This window comes from Mandrillus leucophaeus, unplaced genomic scaffold, assembly GCF_000951045.1.
Source record: "Mandrillus leucophaeus isolate KB7577 unplaced genomic scaffold, Mleu.le_1.0 Scaffold362, whole genome shotgun sequence".
NCBI lineage: Eukaryota > Metazoa > Chordata > Mammalia > Primates > Cercopithecidae > Mandrillus > Mandrillus leucophaeus.
The window spans coordinates 1,768,101-1,792,759 of record NW_012103832.1 but is presented as its reverse complement, the minus strand read 5'-3'; the positions used below and the strand labels follow the sequence as shown (position 1 = coordinate 1,792,759).

The 24,659-nt window shown below is 32.9% G+C and overlaps 1 protein-coding gene across 1 annotated transcript in view; it reads right to left on the bottom strand.

Annotated features, from left to right (window-relative positions):
* Positions 1-452: 452 nt before the first annotated feature.
* MDGA2 (MAM domain containing glycosylphosphatidylinositol anchor 2) overlaps positions 453-24,659 on the bottom strand; it is a 916,950-nt gene continuing 892,743 nt past the window's right edge. Inside the window, exons 15-17 of the mRNA XM_011989775.1 lie at positions 16,398-16,528; positions 6,730-6,835; positions 453-3,064 (exon numbers count right to left, since the gene is read on the bottom strand). Of these exons, the coding sequence (XP_011845165.1) occupies positions 2,976-3,064; positions 6,730-6,835; positions 16,398-16,528 (326 nt within the window). The 3' untranslated portion in view covers positions 453-2,975. The remainder of the gene's footprint in view (positions 3,065-6,729; positions 6,836-16,397; positions 16,529-24,659) is intronic.

Sequence of the window (24,659 nt, the reverse complement as noted above, 5' to 3'; positions counted from 1 at the left end):
ATCCATGTACTTTCAATTAAAGCAACTGAACATTTGATCTGTAGTGAAAAATGTTGATTCAAATTGTTTGTTGGTTTACGTGAATGATCCAGAACCCATTTGAGATATACATTTTATTACCATCTCAATAAGCCTGATTGCTTTGCACTTCTTCTGATTGCCCCTTTGTTCTTCACATTCATCTGCAATTTTTAAAAAATTTAATCAAAATTAATTTGTGAAGTACCAGCCAGTTCTCATCAACTTCTGAAGCATTGTGTATTCTTACTGTTTGAGACGGTAGGAAAGATTTTAGTATTTTGTAAATGCTTAGTAGTAGGATTGAAACTTTTTCTTACAGTAGTTTCTTTGTGCAGGATTGCTTAGGATAATAGGACATTTGATTGTTTACTGGAAAAGGACACATGTATATTCAAATATTCTGAAAATAGTCTTGTTTTATTTAATTCTTATTTTTTTGCAAAAGCCTCACTCAAATCAATTTAAAGATCAAGGGAGGGAGAGGCAATGAGTTGAGTCTCCTTTTAGATCTCAAACATTTTCATTGCTACTATCATGAACGAGAGTACAGAAAATCAATTAAAAAGGGTAATCTACTGATAAGAGATAGTGGAGAAAAGGGGCTAGTTGCCACAAAATGGAAGTCAAGATGAAGAGAAATTTTGTAAAAAGTAAAAGAAATGCCCCAGATATCGTGTACTTGAATCTCTTTGGTCTGATAAAGTGTTTAGGTTACTGTGAAACTCTGAAAAAATTTTAATATGCCTAATTCATTCAAATAAGTTATGAAACTCATTTGTTTATTATGTTTAATTTAAAGGGCTTGGTTCAGATCAATTCCATCATTACCTAAATATTCAAACTGGTCCCCTTTTGAACTGACTGAAAATAGACATTAAATTCCAGGTTCATATATATTTCATATTTAACCTTCAAAGGTTTAACTGCTTTTTGCATGTATTACAAATATAGGAGAGTGCATTAGGGAGTTCTTATTAAAATTTCTTTCTGCAGACATTAAGGTGTGTGGAACACTGAAGATTTATCCCATGGTAACCAATAAATTGTATAACTAATTTCATTTTAGTGATAAGTGAATATTTCTCAACAAACACACATACTGCTTGTCATACCTTACCTGGAAAGAGGCTTTATTGAACATAAGCTGTAAAATTATATTTTAAGTTGAATTACTGAATTTGCACAAACATTTCTACAGAATTGTTTTAAAAAATCAAGCTTTGTCGTTTTCCACTACATTTTGTTGTGCTTTTTATATTAATACTCGCAAATGTTATAATTTAATACTTATATTCCAATTACTTGCATAAGCAGGTTTTTTTTAATCCTGGGGTGTTGAGAGAACATAAAATAATAATATTCTTCTTAGACAAAAGTCTTTTTAAATGAAGTTAAAAGCTGAGATAATTTAAGGAAAAGGATCTTCAAATTTTCATAACCAACAGGTTTAAGTGAAATTTACAATGCATTGGAAAACTGGCTGGTTAAAGATATGATTTGTCCTCAGGTAGCTCAAAATCATTTTTACAGGTTTTTGTTTTTTTGTAAAAGTGTTTTTTAATCTTGGTATAATAATAAAATAATATTTCACAATTTGCACAGAGTCTGACTAAAGGGCAGAGGCATATTACCCTCAGAGTTTAGAATAAAGCCAGATTTTTCAGGCCCAGTTCCACTGTAGAGTTAGTATGCACTGCAATCCCAAACATTTTCTTGTTCCCTCTAAAGCTAGGGCCAATTTCATTTCAAATGGAGGTTAGAGTAAAAAAAATCACTTTTGTGTTCTACCACCTTCTGCACTAAGTATTCTTAATAACCTTTTGCTCTGGTTGACCCATTTAATAACCTGGAAGAAAAACAGTGTTGCTCCATGTCTGGTCTCAATGGAAGTAATTTTCTAATGGACAATAAGCCGAAAGGCCATGGCTGTCTAGGAGGTTAAACAACAAATATCTTGTCTGCATGGGCTTACGCAGCAGCTTCGGTCCTTTCTTCTTCAGAAGCGGCTTTGTTGTCTTGCCTGTAATTTGCACATTTAGGCTCTGTAGTTTGTTTATAAAATAGTTTTACACAAACCACTCTTAGCAGTGCAAGCTTCTGAGTTGAAAATTATTCAGGCTTGTTTCATTGAAGGCACTTGGTTTCCATGGCAATTTATAAAAGATGGTGGTTTGGTTTCTTCATTGGAACAGATGACGTAGTTTGGGTGTTCAAGTGGCCGCAAGCAAACTCCGATAAGCCTGTGTAATATGTAAGCCCAGGTTTACCATCCTGGATAGTAGTGCATGCAAAAAGAGACAGCATACAGTTATCTAGCTTAGCCATGGGAGAAAAATAATAATAATAAATGTGGGATGGGGATAAGGTGGGGAGAAACATGAATGCTTTAAATAATTCTGAGTTCAGGTTATTTTCAAGGAAGGGTAACAGCCAAAGGTAAAAGGGCCTACGTTTATTTAATTCTCTATGAAAACCTTCTCGAAAGGAAAATAAATGCCAGCTCTTCACATACCCTGTTTACAGTGAGGTTTTTGTTGGCAGGCCATTAGGTTTCCATGGTAACAAGCAAACTATTCATTTGAAACAAAACCAGCCATGACTTTGTGCTTTGACAAGGATTTCTATAGCTCTTTTTTTTTTTTTTTTTTTTTTTTTTTTTTTTTTTTCCAGAGTTCAACCAGATGACGCTGTAATCTTTTTAGCCACAAAAGCACCTGAAGGTCTCTTCTCTACTCAGGTCAAGAATATCTTTTATGTTTAGTTTGGAATAAGTTATACTTCCATGATGTCTTTTTATCCCCAGTGCTTAAAAAAATTTGTTTTTATTATTTTGTTTTTGAGTCAGTAGTCAGTGGAGGAATCTTTGGTAGTTTGTTTGTTCGATGTCCATTTACAAAGACTCTTTCTTCATGCCAGTGCCTGGTGAATCTTTTATAGCCTCTGCCAGGATAAGGTCACCTTCGAGGACTCAAGATAGAGATGAGGACGATAATGGGAAAAAGCCATATATGAACCAAAATCCCAACAGCACCATCAACGGAATCTAAAGATAAGGAAAATAAATGCAAACAAAAAAAAGAAGAATAAGCATTTCACGTAGCTACTAACACAACCTGGGTGAATAATAAAACAAGTATAGGGAAGCTATTTATTTCTATTTTGTTTTGTTTATCAGCTTTATTGCTAAGGGAAGTGAAAAGGAAAATGAATGTATGGTAAGGCACTTGATAAAAAGATTTACAGATTTTAAATTGATATAATATGCTATGAAAACTTGTTCATGAGATATTCACAGAGGTTTGTGGTTGAGCTCAATCTTAGAGAGTTCTGTTAGCCCTAGGAAAGCAGGAACATGGAGAAAATTATCAGAAATCTTCACAAAGTAGATTTTTGTTTTTCAGGCTTCCAGAAGTGGATAAGCTTGAAGACTGAAAGAATATCTTAATGAAAACTAGAAAGAGATGATTATGTGTACCGAAATTAACTATTGCAACTAGTAGATTATCCATGTTTAGATCAGTCCATTATCTATAAATTATACAAATCATTTTCTCTTTAACTTTTAGAGGCATGATGAAGTCCATTCTAACTAAAAAATCCCTTCCACCAATCAGCCTGGAAAGTTCTACTTAATTGGGATTTCTATTAAAACCTGGTGTCCAGGTGTTGCCTCTTAGAGTGCATGCCTCACTGAGGAGGGATAACACAGGTATAATTCATTAACCTAGCTAAAGTTACAAAATGACTTGTATCTAGGGTAGAGTTGAGTTTGACAATGGAGAAATACAATCTTATATCTGGATGGTGTGGACCATAGTTCCATTTATCGCCCGGAAATAATTGGCAGCCTGAGGAATCAGGAAGAGGCTTTCAGCCTTCAGGTTGGTCTGTACTTAGAATATAATATTCATTTAATAATCATCAATCAATCAAATCCTAGTCATCAAAATGAACTTAATAAATGGTAATTAAATGACACAAATGTAACAGTAAACTTTCTGATACCAAATAGATTATTTTTGTTCAATTAAGATTATTTATTTCCCCTAATTTATAAAGAGTTTAAATAAAAATATCCCCAATACATATAAGGGGTATTTTCATATTTAAAACTGCCACACATTTCTTGGACTTGCTAGTTTAAGAGGAAAAAAACTAATTATAAAAATGTTCTATTGTAATAGAACTTGTACAGTAATGAAGTCCCTGTGGGCTTTCACAGGCATTTAACTGTGGCTACTTTTATCAGTGATGCTTTCTTTCTGCACTAGGGAGTAAATAATTTCCTTTGCTTTCCTCCTTTGAAAAGTTTAATTCAACTTATTGAATTTATTTATAAGATTTGTGCTTATATTATGAAAATGTAAAATTTCTGTATATAGTTGTAACTGCCTTTAATTAATAAAATGTTACTGCCACGCAGTCATACTATGAAATTCAAAAGAAATACTATTATCCTTTGAGGAGAATACATGTTTTCCTGTGCATTAGAAAAACTGTTCTTTTGAGTATAGCCACTGGTTTTCTAAAGCAGAACTAGACAGACACAAGGATAAATTTTTACTAAATATCTTATTTGAAATACTAAGTTTATGACAAGATACTATGAGCAAAATGGCTCATTGTTATATAAAAATCTTAGTTTTTGTCTTCTGATAATACTTCAGAATTGAGTCAATTCAGTTCATATGAGTAATCAGTGGACAATTGTACACATTTAACTTTGAACATCTAGACTGATATAGTTTCTCACCAAATATAGAAAATTAACAAAGACTCTGATTTGCTCTAGACTTACACAAGATAGATTTTCATGCTTTTGTATGTGCTAAATAATTGATGAGCAATTTGTGTAAATTTAGTTTGATTACTTTCTCTATATATGACCACAAAATAAAAGATTCCAGATGAGTCTAAGATAATCCTTCAATTGCAGTCATTTTTAACAGGAATGATTTTATAGATTTCATAGCTTCAAATGTGAAATACAGAGATGAGGATTTTAAGAAGCAGCTAAACACATAATTCTAAATCTTTGTGCATTATTTATCATGTTTTATTTATATCTCTTCTATTATAAAATGGACCTGTGATGAAAAAATAAAATTAAAGATATCATTAAACTGTCATATTCAAAAGAGGGTATACAGTGAAAATCAAATTACTAAACAAGCTTTTGGTGCAGATAGGAGATTAGACCATATTAGGGCTACTTCATTACTTAATATATGTATTTGGGCTCTTTACAATGCTGAATCTGTTAAAATGGCTGGCAAAAGGCCAGGAGCGGTGGCTCACGCCTGTAATCCCAGCAGTTTGGGAGGCCGAGGCAGGTGGATCACCTGAGGTTGGGAGTTCAAGACCAGCCTGGCCAACGTGGTGAAATCCCGTCTCTACTAAAAATACAAAAAATTAGCAGGGCGTAGTGCCGCGCGCCTGTAATCCCAGCTACTCAGGAGGCTGAGGGAAGAAAATCACTTGAACCCGAGAGGCGGAGATTGCAGAGTGAGCAGAGATTGCACAGTTGCACTCCAGCCTGGGCAATGACAGCAAAACTCCATCTCAAAAAAAAAAAAAAAAATTGGCTAAGTCAGGAAATATATTCACTATATTCACAAACTGGAGGCATAAAAACATCTATGCTGACATAGTAAGGCTTGTGTCCTCACACAAATCTCATCTTGAAATATAATCCCCATAATCCCCACGTTTCAAGGGAGAGACCAGGTGGAGGTAATTGAATGATGGGGGCGGTTCCTCCATACTGTTCTCATGAAAGTAAGTTTTCACTAGATCTGATGATTTTATTATTACTATTATTATTATTATTATTTATTTATGTATTTTGAGACGGAATCTTGCTCTGTCGCCCAGGCTGCAGTGCAGTGATGTGATTTCAGCTGACTGCAAGCTCCGCCTCCCGGGTTCACGCCATTCTCATGCCTCAGACTCCCGAGTAGCTGGGACTACAGGGCACCACGCCTGGCTAATTTTTTTCCTTGTATTTTTTAATAGAGACAGGGTTTCACCGTGTTAGCCAGGATGGTCGCCATCTCCTGACCTCGTGATCCGCCCACCTCGGCCTCCCAAAGTGCTGGGATTACAGGGGTGAGCCACCGCGCCCGGCCAATCTGATGATTTTATAAGGGGCACTTCCCCCTTCTCTCAGCAATTCTCCTTGCCGCCTTGTGAAGAAGGTAGTTTGCTTCCCCTTCACCTTCCGCCATGATTGTGAGTTTCTTTAGGCGTTGACCAGCCTTGCCGAACTGTGAGTCAATTAAATCTCTTTCCTTTATAAATTGCCCAGTCTTGGGCAGTTCTTTATAGCAGTATGAAGATGGACTAATACAATTTACATTATAAGTATGTGCTACGTATACAGGTTCATCAAATATTTTAATAAAAGTTTTAAAATCGTCTAAAACAAATAATGTCAAATAAAGTGTTTTAAAATCTTAAAAATAAAAGTGTACTTGCCTTACACAGATCTAAATCAAAATCTCACTTCTATTTTACCTTAGGCCAAATATGTCTGCAATTGAATTTAATACTTTAAAAATAACTGAAGAAACTTTAGCGTATTAGATATAAGAATTTTTAAATAAACCAACTAAAAATAACTTTTTAAAATTAATTAAATTAAATGTTAATTTAATAGTAATGTTACTTTAACATTACAACAAACCAATCTCAAGCAAAGATACTTACTCTTAGTTGCTAGGTCTTGTTTTGCACATTCTCCTTCGGCAATTGATACATCATCAATAGCAATGTCACCTTCTATTCCAGGACCTCGGATACCTTCAAAAATGAGCTACAAATATGAATGAAACAAACCTAAATGTGGAGCTTTGATTTGCAGATCAATTTCTTTTGAGAAATCAAGGAGACAAAAGTAAACTTGTCAGTAATCCTGGCATCTTTTAGATTTGATGACTTTCAGAATTAAAACGTGCAGAAAACATAAACTTTCATCCCAAAACGGGTAATTTAATCTTCCTTGCATTATATTAGTTTTTCTCATCAAAAGCTCTGTGTCAATTTTAAAGCAAAACTAAATTTAATCAAATAATACAATAAAAAAAAATGACTACACATCCTCTTTTAATTTTTAAGGATAAGAAAACAATGTTTTATTTGAAAAGTCTTTCTCTGACAGATATTTTCTGGTTTTATCTGAACATAACTCATAACATTAGTTTTCTAGAAATACTTTAAAGAATGAATCAATTCTGGATTCTTTACAACAGTAATATGGATATTGAAGCCCAGACCAAAGTTTTTCTATGTCTGACATTGATTTCTCAGAAACAGACTGAATATGTTCGTCATATTCCCATATTGACTTTATAATTTACCTCCATGATTTCACTGCTGATATTCCATTTTTTAAACTTGAAGATATTTATCAGTCTATTTATGTTGAATATCTCATGGTATACCTTTGAATTTATGGTGGCTGTAACAATGGTGGTCACTGAGGCTCAGTGCATGAATATTGAAAGAATAAATGAGTACAATCAGAATCCTTTATTATTAAATACTCAATACAATGACAATAGAAGCACAATTAGCAAATTTATATATATTTTTTATTTTTATAGAAACAATACTCTTAGAATTTTCTTTATGACTCCCAAATTATTCCTTGCTTTCAGGAAAACTTTTTAATCTTTTTGATACTGTAAGGCAATTCATGCATTTAGTGGTGGGTGTGTAGTTCTAGAAAAATATTTACATGTTAAAAGAAAATATCTACTTTGGTCATTCCAAAGAATAATTTTATAAAAAGCTGTTTCTAACATCAATCTGGTAATGTGCATTATTAATAACATTCCTAGACTTATGTCATCACAACAGATTTGGCAATGTTTATTTTTATCAATGTCAAAGTTTTTGTTTTTGTTTTTGTTTGAAAACATCTCCTCAAAGGCAAATCAGAGTCATTTCTGAACTTTTCAAAGCTGCTGTCCTGGGAGAGCCATAGCTTAATTACGATGATTTTGAGAGAACTTAGGCTATTTTTGAGAAATTGATCCAATGGTCTTTGATATGCGCTCATAATTTTATCAAAGGGAATCTCCAGGTAGTAAGCAGAGGGAATCAGTTGTCAACTTTTGTGTTGAGACCCTGTGCTTCACTTAAATGTAGTTCATAAACAAAGAATAATTTTCATGATTTGATAGCAGAGAAAAATGTGAGTTCTTACTGATATATAAATATGATAAATATGGAGTTTCCTGCTTGTCTATGTTAAGATAAGCATGTTCTTAAAGATTCTCCAAAGCCATCTCTTTGAAAAGCATTTAAAATGGTCTGTTTCACTGAAGGCAAAACAAAATGGCAGCTGCTAGCTTGGTTCTACTGTTTTATGTATTACGCTTGTTCCTTCGAATGATAAAAGGTTTTGTAGCTACCATGGTTCATCAGAAAACTTCAGCACAAGTGTATTACATAAAATACTATAACCAAGTTAGCAGCTTAGCAAATTCTCAGTCCTCAGATAGAAGTATTATTGTGGCTGCTTGGAATTGATGACTTCCATTTGAGATAGGATGGTGTCTGGAAAGGTAACTGGGAAGTGGCTTTAAAAAGTCTCAGAAGACTTTTAAACAGTCCTTTATTTGAAAGGTCTATGAGAAAGAATTTAGAAAAAAAATGAAAAGTATAAACATTTGAGAGAATTGAATATGGAGAAAGGGAAGTCATTTTAAGGTGCAGGATAGTCCACATTATGGATATAATTTATTTAAACAGTACCCTATAGTCATTGTTAGACATTAGAACTATTATCTCCTATTATGAACAAGGCTGAGGTGACTACATTTCAAGCACATTGTTGTTTAAGGTCTATAAAGTGCCCCTATGAGCAAACTACCTGTGAGAAAATATTTCCATTTTTCCAAAAGGTGGGTTTTTAAGTCTTGGGGTATATTTTCCCTCTTTGATATGTGTCCCTTACCTGATAGAGAGTCAATGTTAGAGTAAATCAATAGTTACCATTAAATACTGTTTGTAGAGTGCAATACAGGTTTTACAATGTAGCCATAGCAAAGATAAGGGGTTTGCATTCCCATGTGCTTTATGTGAGCAAGTGAGATGTGGTGAAGAGTCTAATAAAGGTGGGTTAAAATGCTCTGCACCTGCTCGCACTTGAAATTTACACAGATGAAGCTGAAGTCAAAATCCTTTTATTAGGAAGGATGTTTGAAAAACATCCCTGTGTCTGTATCACTGAAGCCAAAACAAAATGGCAGTACATGGATTTCCCATCTTAGCTATGTAAAGGTAAAAAGTTTGAAGAAAATACGTACGCTTTTTCTTATTCAAAGTACATAATTGCTTTTACTTAGTAAGTTCTTGTTAATTCCAGGTAGGAGTCATATAAAATGGTGAGATTTCTTTAAAAATCAAAACTAAAACATACATGTCATCAAAGTCACTTCTGAATTTTTCAAAGCTGCTGTCCTGGGAAAGTCATAGTTTAATTACAATGATCGTGCCATTACTCAAAGCATTTCAATGCTGCTTCTGCTACTGCCTTTAAAGGATTAAACAATTCTCCTTTTTCTGTTACTTTGCTTTTTCATCCTGTCTTCCTGCCTCCCTGTGTAGCTTGATCAAAATCAAAAGGTTGGACCTAGGCTTGTGCTAAAAAAAAAAAAAAGTCCAAGAGCAGTGAAATTGCGAAAGACAGACCCTTTTGTAGTCAGATTGAGAGAATGTGTCAGAAACCATCTGTAGTAAACATCAGGAAGCAGATTGACTAATGTAATTTAATATGTGTGCCACCTACCTACTGGCAATATGTTGACTATAAGTTTGTGTTCTGCTGAAGAGCAAAAGTAGAAATCAACAAAAATCAAAGCGTCATGTGTCCACAGGGCTTCGTATACCTACAACATTACCTTATGTGAATATTTCATCCCTTGGTGATACCGAACGAATGAAGTGGTACAGTAAAAAAAAGTAGGCTGATTTGCAAATATATTATTTACATTTACATTTACAATTATTGATATTACATTTTGTCACTGATAAAGCAACGTAATTTCTTTAAGTATAGCAGGAATTTTAGACATTGTGTGTAAATAAATCTAATTAGTGGTTATTTATTGGAATGATTAAAATAATTTCTAGGAATAAAACTCTTAGTACAGTCATAATTTATATTTTTAATATTTATTTGTAATCTTGTGATGATGAATCTATTTTAATAGGCCAGAGAAATACTTGCAGTCTTCCACAGGGTCCTTTTTGAACAGAAAGAAAAAGGTCCTGTGTAGCATGTTTGTTTCCTTTTGATTTCCACAGTTGTGCTATTAGGAAAATATAGATTAGTTTTTAACTGGTTGAATTTCACAAAGAAATTTTTTTTTTTTTTGAGACGGAGTCTCGCTCTGGCGCCCAGGCTGGAATGCCGTGGCCGGATCTCAGCTCACTGCAAGCTCCGCCTCCCCGGGTTTACGCTGTTCTCCTGCCTCAGCCTTCCGAGTAGCTGGGACTACAGGCGCCCGCCACCTCGCCCGGCTAGTTTTTTTTTTTGTATTTTTTAGTAGAGACGGGGTTTCACCGTGTTAGCCAGGATGGTCTTGATTCCTGACCTTGTGATCCGCCCGTCTCGGCCTCCCAAAGTGCTGGGATTACAGGCTTGAGCCACCGCGCCCGGCCACAAAGAAATATTTATTGCATTGTTTTATTTATGCTCTGAGCTCTTGACTACAATTAATTTCTGAATTATTGTAATTAAATTTTTTAGATTCAAACAGATTCATAAATGACTCCTAGACTAAGATCTAGAGAGAGCATGTTTACCTTGACATTGTTTTTGTGTGAGTTAGATTAGACAAATATAAAGTGTAGATATTAAATTTAAATGATGTGCCTTAGCCAAACTTTTAAGCATTTGTAAAAATAAATCTTTGCTTGGCATTTTCTGGAATATAAAGATGAGAAATTATAAGTCCATTAAAATATGATGTGTTTAGCCATAGAAGATGTGATCTTTACACAACAACAAAAAATATTAATTATATTTATTTTGAGAATTAAGACTCTAGTTTAAAAAGTTAAATTGTCATATTTTTATGACTTTCCATCATTATTTTGACTACTATTACATTACAGAGATAAAACCATTTTCATTTCCTCTTCAGTACTTCTGAAATGCATTTGGTTTAACTGACTTGAAGAAGGAATTAACAGCATCTAGGTACCCATGGAGAAAATGTTAAGGTTTAGGTCTCCTAAAAGAGGGATAAAATTATGCAAAACCCATTCCTCTCACACAATAGCAATGTTATTTAAAATTATTTCCCTTAATTGAAATGACGAGTTTAAAATTGAAATGTTTTCACAGTGTGTTCATGCAACTCAGCAAACTTAACATATAAAAAATACTGCATAATCAGAAAATTAACTTTTAGTAAGTAAATTCAAATGGGAATTTTAAAATTAATGTGGATTTCTGTATTAGAATTATACCTCACAAAATTGTTTCAATTCATCAATTGACAGTTTCTTACACACATTATAATGCTTCAAAGCATATAAATATAGATGTCAAAATAAAAATATAGATGATGCTATGAAAGTGTGTGTTCAAATGTAATTTCTCAGCAAGAAAAGAAGAGCTACATGAATCACTAATGAGTAAAAGTAGATGGGGGAATTAAATAATACAATGCACTTCTGATGATTTGCCTTCATTTTTAATGGTGACTTTTGCAAATATTTATAACACAGTTTCTTCCTGACAAAAGGCAAATCATTTCTAATCATTACTGCTAAGGCAAATGCAAAATCCTAAGACTGCAGTTTGAAAACCGACAGTACATATCACTTTGAAAAACTTCAGGATATAAATATATTTTAAAATAACCATTAGCATTAATAATATTATCTTTATTTTATTACTGGTTTAGCAAATAATTGAACTATCCTCAACCATTACAAAACAAATTTGAAGAGAGACAACATAATAGACCTAGTGGGTAGCCTTGGCTTTTTCCCTGGGGAAACCATCTCAAATCAGAACGGTGAGTTTAACTTCACAGTGCTCTGCCAGTTCAACTTGTGGGACAAATGTCAATTAGCTGTCAGAATTTCTAATGTTAAATAATAACATGAAAGTCGACTGTTGGGAAAGACAAAGAAATTCATCAAGTTGTGAGCTGCAATTGGTAAATGTTTTTAATGGTTAAGTCAGGAGTCACCATTGTGTCCATATAATTGCCCTGTAATGTGGCTTAGAATGCCAGATATGCTACATGAGCATGTAATGTCTGCTAATGAGGACAATATTTTCTAGCTTATTTTTATTCTTAGTTGGAACATAGGGCAGAATGATGTAAGGAGAGCAGTATAGTCTCTTTTCCAGTCCCTGTTACAGTGTTAAGCATTTCTACCTTTATTTTCTCAAAAATTATGTCAAAACCTATTTCTAAGTCTTGAAATGAATAAGTAAGAGCAGGAGATTTCCAGAATCCCTTTCACTTAAACTAAGAAAATGTAAGGAGCATTTTGTGTTTTATAATCTATTTATATACTTTACCCCTGGAAAACATTTGGAATGTACTATGAAAGAAGTAAAACATTAAAAGGGGATGGTTAAATATTTTCCTTGGTATGGGATGTAAAATTAATTGACATTATAAGAATATATCCATTTTGTTTCTTTGGAATTGTTGCCCTAATTTTTCCAAATGTAGCAAAATATATTTTCATCCCAAGCACTGATCATGCTAAGTTAATTCTAGTAAATGAACCCAACATAAATTTCAATAGAATAAAACTTCTACTTGTCTTGAAAAGTACTAAACAATAATTGTATTTTCAACTATGCAAACTAATTGGACCCACTCAAACAAAGGACTGTCCAAGTAATTTTGTAAAGGATTTATGGATCAAATTAATTTAAAGTCATGCAACTCAAAACAAATAAAACAGCATAAATGTTAGTGAAAGAGACTCAAAGTCACTTATATTCCATTTAAAATTTCAAGAGGTAAAAGTTTTGCCTTCCACTTGAAGTAAATACATCCTCAAATGCCAGAAAGTTACATTTGAGTAATATTAAAGCTTCTTACAACTTAATTTATATGGTAATATATTGGTATCATTGTTGTTATCAGGAGTTCCTAGAAGATGTTACACACCAAAAAAAGTATTTTTGAGAAGCTTGACAAGTTATAAAAGATTTTTGGGTAAAAAAAATACTTTGTATAAAAAATTCAAAACAAATCTTCTCTAAAATGAAATAAGACAAAAACAACAAAAGCGGCATGGGATTATTTAGTTGTGTTTCATGTTTCCTTGAACAATCAAGATTAATGAAATAGAGTCCTTAGCCAATAGACCTAGAAATATGTTGGGAAATGAAAGAGCATAGATCAAAATAAAAAGATGATTTTATCTATCTTTATTTTCCGTTGGTAATTTAAATAGCTTAAAAATGCATCAATTCAAACTATTTACAAATACAAATTTTTCCATTTGTTTCCAAGAAAAATAGAGTAACAGGAACAAGAGCTATCTTTCTACTTTAAATAACCAAATAACTGGGCCAAGAATATGAAACCACAGTGTTAAGGATACTAGATATCAGATAATGAAGACGTGTGTTCCCTGGGAAATGGGAGTCAAATAAGGTGAATTCTGTTGACCAATACAAAGTTTATAGGCCATGGTGCAAGTAGAGGAAAGGAAGTTGAAACCTGGTAGAAAATCTGAGTTGAGGAGATGAGAGTTCCAAAAAACAAAGGAAGCTGGAATGTTCAGGGCAGAATACCAGAGAAAAACAGTGGCAGAGAAAAAGAGAGAGAGAAACAGAGCACTGCAGAGAGTCCCCCTTGAGTATTCAGCAGAATACTGATCAGGACATGAAATGAGGAATCTACCCAATACTTGGGAAAGAACCAGAGGGATGAATTTGAGTTAACAGTGCCCAGCCTTCACAGGACTGGGAATGGTGACTGCTCCCATCCACCACATGGAAAAATTTCGTAATACATGGGACATTTGGTGGAGGATTCAGAATAGTCTTGCCTCCATCATGAGAAATAATTAGCCCTATATCAAACATTACTCTAGTCTCGCCTAACAAATCTTAAAAGCAACACCTAAAATAATGAAACTGTTTTGAAGTGACTTAACTATCTTCCCTGAAAAAGCTCAAGAATATTTATAAGAATACAAAAATATGCAGCACCTATCAAGGTAACAGTCCCAATGTCTGGTACCCAGTCAAAGTACCAGACTTGTAAACAAATAACGAAAACAATGATCCATTATGAGAAGAAAAATCAATCAACTGAAACCAACCAAGAACTTACATAGATGTTGGCAATAGCAGATAATTTAAAATAGTTATGATAACTGGATTTCATACATTTAAAATATTAACTAAAGACATACACATATTTTCTAAAAAGATTCAAATTGAACTTACAGAGATGAAAAATCCAATGACTTAGATGAAAACTACACCGAATAAAACTAAAAGTAAATTAGACATTGCAGAAGAAACTATTGTTGAATGTGAAGACAGAATAAAAACTATCACAAATTAAACATAAATAGAAAAAAATGAAAATGTCTTAATGAGTTATGTGACACTTTTAAGCAATTTTATCTATGTGTGATTGAAATCTTCAAAGGAGAGGAGGACTAGCAGAAGTATCTGAAGAAACATTAGTGAGAAAAACCTCAAATTTTATGAAAACTATAAATCCACAGATTCAAGAAATTTAATGAACATGAAGCACATATAGAAGGAAGAAAAATATATCAAAGCACATCACAATACAATTTATAAAACTGAATGATAAGGAAAATCTTAAAAGCAACCAGAGAAAAAAGTCACATTACATACAGAAGAATACATTTAAGGCTATCCACAGATTTATTCCTGGAAACAATGCAAACAAGAATATGGTACAATATCTGAAAAGTTCTTAAAAACAACAACAACAACAACAACAAAAACAAGGATGCTTAATCAGAGGAAACTTTCAAAAAATGTGTGGTATATTATGATCTTGGTATTTTTGTTTATTGTGAACTTTGCTGGAATTTTGTGTTGGAGAGGCAGTCATGTGGGAAGTGAAAGTATATCTAGAATAATATCAACTTTAGAAAAAATTTTGCTTTTTAATGACAATATCAGTATATACATTTTAATATTAAGGTTACTTCTGTCAGTAATACTTTGGAATCCTGTCTTCACAGTTTAATTTAGGTTGGTGATATGTTGTCATTCATTTTCACAACTGTATTGTTCTTCATAGAAACAAAATGATTCTTTTATTTTTCAGAATCATATGGGAATAAATCTTTTATATATCTGTAGATAATTGGCTAGTCTTACTCTCTGATTCTTTATCATTGTGAATGACTATGTATTTTTATCATCCTGGTTTGATTTAGAAGTGCAATCTCCAAAGCAATTAGAATTTATAGATTAGATTACAAGAAAAGGTCATTCCACCAATTAAAAATTGGCACGATTTTCTATACCCTTACAACATATGCCATGAAATGCATCCAAAAAAAACACTAGTAGAAGAAACATTCAATGCTATAAATACAGTGTCATGAAATAGATTTGAATTCTTTTGAAATAAGGCATAGAGCTGCAGAAGATGTATGTCATAGACTTTGAAGATACTTTACCATATTTTTAAAATATAAAAATATTTGGATATGTAGATATATATTTATATATGTATATATGTTTATACACATTAAAATAATTAAAAACTGTATTAACTCCATTGAAATAGCTTAATCATCTGTTGTCTCTAGTTATAATGGCCAGTGTTGCAGTCTTTGCAATTTCTATATTTTTACTGGTAACTCTCTTAGCTAACTCTTTAAGTTTTAGTTCCTTTCTATATAGAAACAAAGAAAAATAAAGTCATCTTAATTTTAATAATCAGTGATCAATTACTGATATGGCGAAGTTCTTGCTATGAGTACATAAAATTTCATCAAGAAAAATTCAGATTGAGAATTGATTACCAAGTTCCATTATTATAGAAACTTATATATATATATATATATATATTTTTTTTTCAGGGAGTAAAATATAAGCATGTGGTTTTATAGAAATGGATTACATTTTTTCCAGGCAAATCATTTAAATTTTGATAAGCTATTATTCAAACCAATTACTTGATGAGTATTAAAGAATAAAGGAAAAGCGCATTTATATTTATAAAGCAGCTTTTAGAACTAAAGCAAAACTTAATCATATAATTTTTGTGATGCTTATATCATGGGATTTCTGAATATTCATATTTTAATATTTCCTCAAGATCTACTTTTAGTGTTATGCTCATTTACAGCAATTAATTAGCCAAAATTACTATTCTTACCTGAAATGAAGTAATTGGGTATATATTAACATGAGCCTCATTCCATCTTTGTCCTTTATTCCCACTTGAAGACCACAGTGGATTCTCTATTGTTGTTTGCCCTTTCAAACGTAGATAAACATTTAAGACGCCTAAAAATGACAATAAAATTTTATTTTGCATAGTCATTTTCAACTCAAATTTGTTTTTCCTTGACCAAATACTCGTAAACTTTTTAAACTGAAATTTTACAGAACACTCTAGTGTCTTGCCCTCTCTTCTCCTCTCATTTCCTATTTTGCTCTTATGACATTTGACATTTGATCCAAAAGTAACCATGTCCTAATTCCCTAGAACATGTGAATGTTGCCTGATACTGCAAAAGGGATTTAAGGATTTTGCAATGGGGAGATTATTCTAGATTATTAGGGTGAGTCCTAAATGCAATTACATATAGCTTTATAAAACAGAGGGAGATTTGATATAGGAAAGAAGGCCATGAGAGAGAAAGAGATGTTACATGGCTGGTTTCGAAGATCGAGGAGGGGGCCACAAGGACTACTGGCAGCTAGTAAAGACAGAGGAAAGGGCTTCTCTCCTGGAGCTTCAGAAGAAGCCAGCTCTGATGACATCTTGATTTTAGGCCCAGAATGCTTTCTGTAGATTTCTATATTCAAGAATAAGATAATAAATTTGTGTTGTTTTAGGTCATGAAGTTGGTGATCATTTATTTGTTACAGTAGCAAGAGGAAATGAATATAGCATGTAATCATGTACTGACTAACTTGCTCGGAGTTGGACTCTAATTCTGTCGTCTTATATTATCATTTAGAATCTTATTTTTTCAGTTTGATTTTTACCCGTCTCATTTTTCTTCTAAAATAGTTATTGGAATATAAAATGAAGATAGCTTTTATCTCATCATTTGATATCTCTTTCAACAGTTTAATGTGCTGTACACAGTAATGATATTAATGATGATAATGATATTAATACAATAAATATATTTTGAACACTTACTCCAGATGAGGAATTAATCCTCTCAACAATCCTGTGAAGTATTTATTATTATTATCCCCACATTATAGATGAGAAAACTTAGAGGGGTTAAACAATTTGCTCTATGTCATACAGTAAGAACATAGCACAAGCAGGATTTGAACTCAGGGAGTTTCAGAGTCTTACATCTTAATCACTAGGCAATCAATATTTTAATAGATAATTTTAAAAATCAACTTTATTGAGGTAAAATTTACATGCAATAAAATTCATTCATTACTATGTGTATAGGCCAATAATCTTAGACTAATGTCTACTACAGTGTAAGTACTTGATCAAGATACAATCAATGTATCTTGATCAATGTTCAAGATACAGAACATTTCCATTTCCTCAAACAATTCTCTCACTTTCCTCTGTAGTTTATCTTCCCAGCCACCCTACCTTTGCTAGATAACTAGTGATCAGGCTTCTATCACTAATTAATGATTTCTTTTATAGAGTGTCATATTAATGGAATTAGGCAGTATATAATTTTTGTGTGTTTGGTGACTTTCCCTCAGTGTAATACTGATGATATTTATGTCATTGTTTTATTAGTCATTTTAAATTCAATGCTTAGTTTACTTATGTTTAATGTACTTTATTGATGTGTTTATACTTAAATACACCATCTTGTTGGTTTGCATTTCTGTCTTCTGTTTTTCCTTCTCCCTATCCCCTTCCATTCCTTTTTTCCAGGAACAGATTTTTTTCAGGATTTATAAAAAAATAAAAGATTTCAATTTATGTAGTCTACTGACTTCTTAACTATATCTCCTTTTACTATGCATTAGTGATTATTTTAGAGTTAACAAGATATAACTTTTCAGAGTCTAATTAGAGTCAATATTTTACTTCTTCATACTTACAAATCGTAATTCAAACTTCCTTCACATGTTCCACTATTACCTTATCCTATTCACTTCAGATTCTATATCTCCACAAATGTAACAACCTTACACAACATATAATTCATTTATCTGCCTCATTTCTTTACTCAAATATATTTTACTTTTGTTTACATTGTAAACCTCACCTTACGGTACTATTTTTAAGAGCCAGATATGAATATATTTTCTATAAATTATAAGAAGAAAGGAAATATGGCATTTCAGTTTCCACTTATTCCCATTTCTGGTGGTTTACATTTCTACCTGTAGATCTGAGTTGCAATCTGGCACCCACGGCCCAGAAGGCATCCCTTAGCAGTTTTTTGCAGTGATGAGCTTCTAGGGACAACATTTCTCTGATTCCTTTAGGTAAAAATATTGTCATTTCTCTCATATTGCTCGTGAGGTATAGATGGCAGGGTTTTTTTTTTTTTTTCCAGCATATTAAAGGTGTTCCATTATCTTCTGCGTGCTATTTCTGATGTGAACTAAACCATCATTCATTTTTGTCTGTCTTGTACATAGTATGCTTTTCTTTCTCTCTCAGGCCACTTTGGAGAATTTCCCTTTGTCTTTGGTTTGCAGTAGTTGATTGTGATGAATGTAAATATGGTTTTCTTTAGATTCATCTTGCTCAGGGTTATGCTGAGTTTCTTCTAAGTCTTTTCCATTAATTCTTTTACAAATTTGTTTTATTTAATCTTACTCTTTTTTTAAGAGATGGGGTCTTGCTCTGTCACCCAGACTGGTGTGCAGTGGTGCCATCGCACCTCACTGCAGCCTCAAACTCCTGGGCTCAAGGGATCTTCCCACCTCAGCTTCCAAAGTAGCTCATACTACAGGGGCACCCCAACATGCCTAGCTTTTTTTTTTTTTTATTTAATGAATGGAGTCTCTCCATCTTACTCAGGTAGATCTCCAACTGAGTTCAACCAATCCTTCTGCCTTGGCTTCCCAAAGTGTTTGGGATTACAGATGTGAGTTACCATGCCTGGCCCCATTATTTCTAACAATATTTTCTGCCACGTGTCTCTTTCCTCTCTTTTGCACAACTGACTTATATATAAGTCAATTACATATATAATATATATATTTAAGTTCTTATATATATAATGTAACTTGATATTCTTGTATAGGTCATTATGGCTCTGTTTATTTTTCTTCAATATTTTCCCCTATTTTCTCAGATTAGAAAATTTTCCTTGTCTTCAAGTTCATTGAGTTTTTTTTCTGTCATCTCCAGTCTTCTGTTAAGCCCATCCAGTAAATTTTTTTGTTTATTGTACTTTGTAGTATAATTCTTATTTAGTCCTTTTGTATAGTTTCTTTCTCTGCTGAACTTCTTTATCCATTCACTCATTTTATTTCCTTTGATTCTTTCAGCACATTCTCTTATTTCATTGAACACATTTATAATATCTTTTTTTTTTTTTTTGAGACAGATTCTCTCTCTGTCGCCCAGGCTGGAGTGCAGTGGCGCGATCTCGATCTTGGCTCACTGCAAGCTCTGCCTCCCGGGTTCACGCCATTCTCCTGCCTCAGCTTCCCAAGTAGCTGGGACTACAGGTGCCAGCTACCACACCCGGCTAATTTTTTGTATTTTTAGTAGAGACGGGGTTTCACCGTGTTAGCCAGAATGGTCTCCATCTCCTGACCTTGTGATCCACCTGCCTCTGCCTCCCAAAGTGCTGGGATTACAGGCGTGAACCACCGCGCCCGGCCTATAATACCTTCTTTAAAGCCTCTATCTGCTAAGTCCAAAGTTTAACTTTCTTAACTTTGGTTTCCACGAACTGATGTTCACTTTTTATGGCTATGAATCATATTTTCTATTTATTTGTATATCTAGTGACTTTCAGTGAGTTATGGGCATTGTAGATAGATCATTATAGAGACTCTTCAGCTGTAATGTTTCTCAGAAGGCTATTGGCTCTTGTTATAGCACATTGTTCAGTTATAAATTGACCATGCTGAACTTGTATAGGCTTGGTTTTCCACTACTAATGCAGATCTGTGAAAACCCAAAATTGTTGCCCTAAATTCTCTAACTTTATGGGACTCAATCTCCAAATCTGTCTTACCCATGAATCTTATTGGGGCTTGCATTTAGGCGTTTTTAGAGAATGTCTAGAGAAGGCCTTTCTCCCAGGTATGATTCTAGCCTTTCTGGTTTCATCGTGCTGCCAGGGATTTTATGAGATCTCTACACTCTCATCAAGTTTCATGGCTGAGACTTCAATATTGCATGCTGCTCTCCTCTCAGGTCTCCTTGCACTCCCCATCTTTGTTGTGCTGCCAGTCTCACAAAGGTTGCTATAAGTCTTGGTTTTTCTAGTCTTCTACATGTACAGTCTAGCCTTCAGCAAATACTCCTGAGGGAACCCCGTACAGACTTCTGGATTCAACCCTGCACATCTCTTTTCTTTCTGTTGTCCTGACCCACAGATTCCAATGACATCAATTGTACAGTACGCTAACCTTTGTTCCCTGACTGAGTGGGATCTTCACATTCTGCTTGAATTTCTGGGATCTGTGGCAAGTTCAGGAAATTGTCCTTAGGCAGAGAGCTTGACTGTCATGGAGATCATTTCATTAGTTTCTCTTTTCTCATCCATTGCAGTCTTACCCTGTTTTTTGGTCTATTCTCTAAAAAATGGTTTCTAACATAATTTGCCCATTTTTATGCTTGTTTAGGGCAATAGGACTTATCTGATATCATTTATTACTCCTTGGCTTTAAGACGATCTCATTTTGATAACAGATAATTATATAAATTATTAGTAATATGTTAATATATACACTTCACAATAGACATATAAAATTTCCACATAATGTAGTATATAGACTTATTTATGTGAATATTGTACATAAATTCTAATGAACAGAAAAGACAATATAACATTATCATTAAATGAAATCACTCAGAGGGTAGCCTTCTTAACATTTTGTTGTATGTTGCTTTAGCTTTTAAAGCAATGTATCGTTATATGTATCGTTATATGATATAGTTTATTCTTCCAATTTTTAGAGAAATTTTCTTTAATTCTTTACACATAAGACTATATGTATGCATATAATAGACGTATATAAATATGGGTATCCACTTTTTAAGCAAAAACTGCATTCTTTATATCACAGCTGGATGACTCTGTCTTCATATCTAAATCTCTAATTCCCTCAACTTCCTCATTAGGCAAATGATAACTAAATGATGATAACTAGCATAAGTTTTTAGTGAGAATTAAAGTATGTAAACCATATATTATTTCTTATATAATCAGCACTACATTTCTAATTACATGAGGATATTCAACTAAGGTTTCTCTATTCCTCTATTGACGTGTTAGGTTATATTAATGCACTTTATAATATTGAACTAAATATTATATTGCAGGAATAAAATGTACTTTATAATAGACCATTGACTTTTTATTATAAGGTTGAGTCAATTTGCTAGTATTTTATTTTGGAATAATCCGTGTATATTTATCCATATGGTTCTCCAGTTTTCCTTTTTGATTTTATCTTTCAGTGCCGCATTTTCACTTTTTGCTTCAAAATTACCTTCTATCATTTTTCCCCTTTAGGGTCAGAAAGAATCTCAGACTTGTCTTCCACAGAACTGACGTTAATTTCCATAGCATATTTTTGTTTCTGTTGTTTTGTTTGTAATGTCATCTTTATTCTGCTATTATACTATTTAAAGTGTATTACTCTTTTGTGACCTCAGAATTCTCCTTTATATCTAGAATTTATCCAATTCCATCTTTTTCTTGGTCCACTGTTCTCTTATATTCTTTCATAAAGTTCATATTCTTATATGCTTTATTAAACATATAAAGCATATGCTGTACACATTTTACTTTCACTGGAAGTAATTCAGTAAGTCTTTTTCACCAGTATGTGTTTCTTCTACTACATGCCATGTGAGCCAGTTTTTATTCTATGAAATTTTCATTAGAACCTCATGTTTTTCTCTGTTTTCTTCATCTTTATTCATTCTTGAATAATAAGAAGTAATCCTTTGGCATTTTTCACCAGACAATTTTTGAGGCTTCTCTTATACCCTTTCATATAGAGTTTTATTTCTCTTGGGTTGCATGACCTTTTATTTTGATTTAATTGACAGGAAATATATCCATCCAATCAAGAAATGAACTTTTTAAAAAATATTAAAAGAATATTTTAAGACCTATTATAGTTCGCTAACAAAATAGTGCATACTACATGTCTTTCAGAATTCATGCGTTTTAATACATACATGATTTAGTAAAACATATTAATATGTATGACTTATCTTTCTTATATCAATAATGATAGGGCATTGTGTCAGTAATGAATATTGTTTCTCACTAAGGGAATTCTGTTTGCCTGTGATTATGTTTATTTCTTAACATTTTCTTTTTACATATGTAATATACATTCAAACTTGAGTTATTTCTGTTTGTTGAATACATAATATGTAAAAAATGTTTTGCCTAGGTTTAAAGAAGTCAAGTCTGAATTATTCGAGCTCCTGTTAGGTTTGAGAATAGACTAAATAAGGTATATTCATTTGTGGCTAGATTGTATTTAAAAAGGCAAATTTTACTTGTTTCATAAGAAAAAGACAAAAGAACTACAACATTGAAATAAATCTTTCAAATATAATTTCAATGTCTTATATATACAGTAATAATTATATTATTATCCCAGTCAGTGAATGCAAACTACTTATTACTGGTACATTTTAGAAGTGATGAGAAAAGCAGTGTTAATCAACAAATGATTTTGGAACTTTTCTCTCAGTAAGTTTCCAGTTCTTAAGTTTATAAAAGATAAATTCATGCCAAAAGATATTTAAACTTAAGTCATCTTGGTCAACAAAATTAGAACTTGTGAAATAGAATAAAGCTATTTGGGAGAAGTTAGATTCAGCAAAGCTGATTCAGCACATTATAGATTTATAGTAAAAAAAAAAAAAAAAAAAAACATCTGAAGTGAATATGATGGATTGTGTTAATACTCCTTAAAAGTAAGTTTAAATCCCCAGAGACACTGTGTTCATGCTTTAGTAGACATCAGATACCAAAACGTATAAGTTTAATCATCCCCAAGGACTTTCAATTTTATAGGAGTTTTCAAATTCTGCAGTTCTAGAATACGAGTTTGAAGAAGCTAAGCAAAACTCAACTTTTTCTTTTCCTTTGTTTCTTCATTCTCATCTTTTGATCACCACTCTCCAAAAATCAGGTGCTAGAGCTTAGAGGACTTTAGTTAGCTCTTACGTTTAAAGACTGCAGGCAAGGCTGGGCACGGTGGCTAACACTTGTAATCCCAGCGTGTTGGGAGGCCGAGGCAGGTGGATCGCCTGGGGTCAGGAGTTCGAGACCATCCTGGCCAACATGGTGAAACCCCGTCTCTACTAAAAATACAAAAAATTAGCTGGGCGTGGTGGCGAGTGCCTGTAATCCCAGCTACTTGGGAGGTTGAGGCAGGAGAATTGCTTGAACCTGGGAGGCAGAGGTTGCAGTGAGCTGAGATCATGCCACTGCACTCCAGCCTGGGCAACAAGAGCGAAACTCCTATCTCAAAAAAAAAAAAAAAAAGACTGCAGGCAAAAATGCTAAATGATGTAAGTGTTGTCTTATCTCATGAATAATGGCCAAAACTTTGAGGTTATTCATGGCATTATGTAATAGTCCAATTATTATTTTAACATTATTTACTATATCTTATAATATAAACTATAATTTGCAAAAATAATATTTCTCACTAATGTTACCTAGTTCTCTTAAGTTCTTAACATAATTTTACTTTTAATTATTGTGCTATAAATATGTATTGTATATATTTTTGATACATAATTTAAGTATATGTTCTAAAATGTGCATACATATTCCCAATAGAGTCTTGAAATTGCCAAGTTCACATGAATTAATTTATAATGTGGTTTATTCTGAGGTCTGGAGATCACTTGCATATGAATCACATTGTTGTTATAATCAGTAACACACTTACTAATTTGAGTTTCACGTTTCATGAAAAATAAGGATGTGCCAAAATCATCCAGCTCTAGGCAAGATCTATGTATACTGATAGGTAATTGCTAGCATCATTTGTTTTATACATACATACAAAATGAGAAATTATAAAATCATTATTTTCTGCTTGAATAAAAACAGCTGCACACACCCATTGATATTATTTTTTCAACATATAATTGCAGTGTTATCCTAAATGAAAAATGTCAGTTTATTTTCTACAGTTATTACCATTCCTTCTGGTGCACAGGTGAATTTGTACATTAGAGTCCAAAATGTTTTTAAATTATAGCTTTCCTTTCTATTTCTCTGATGTAAGTCAGATCCCT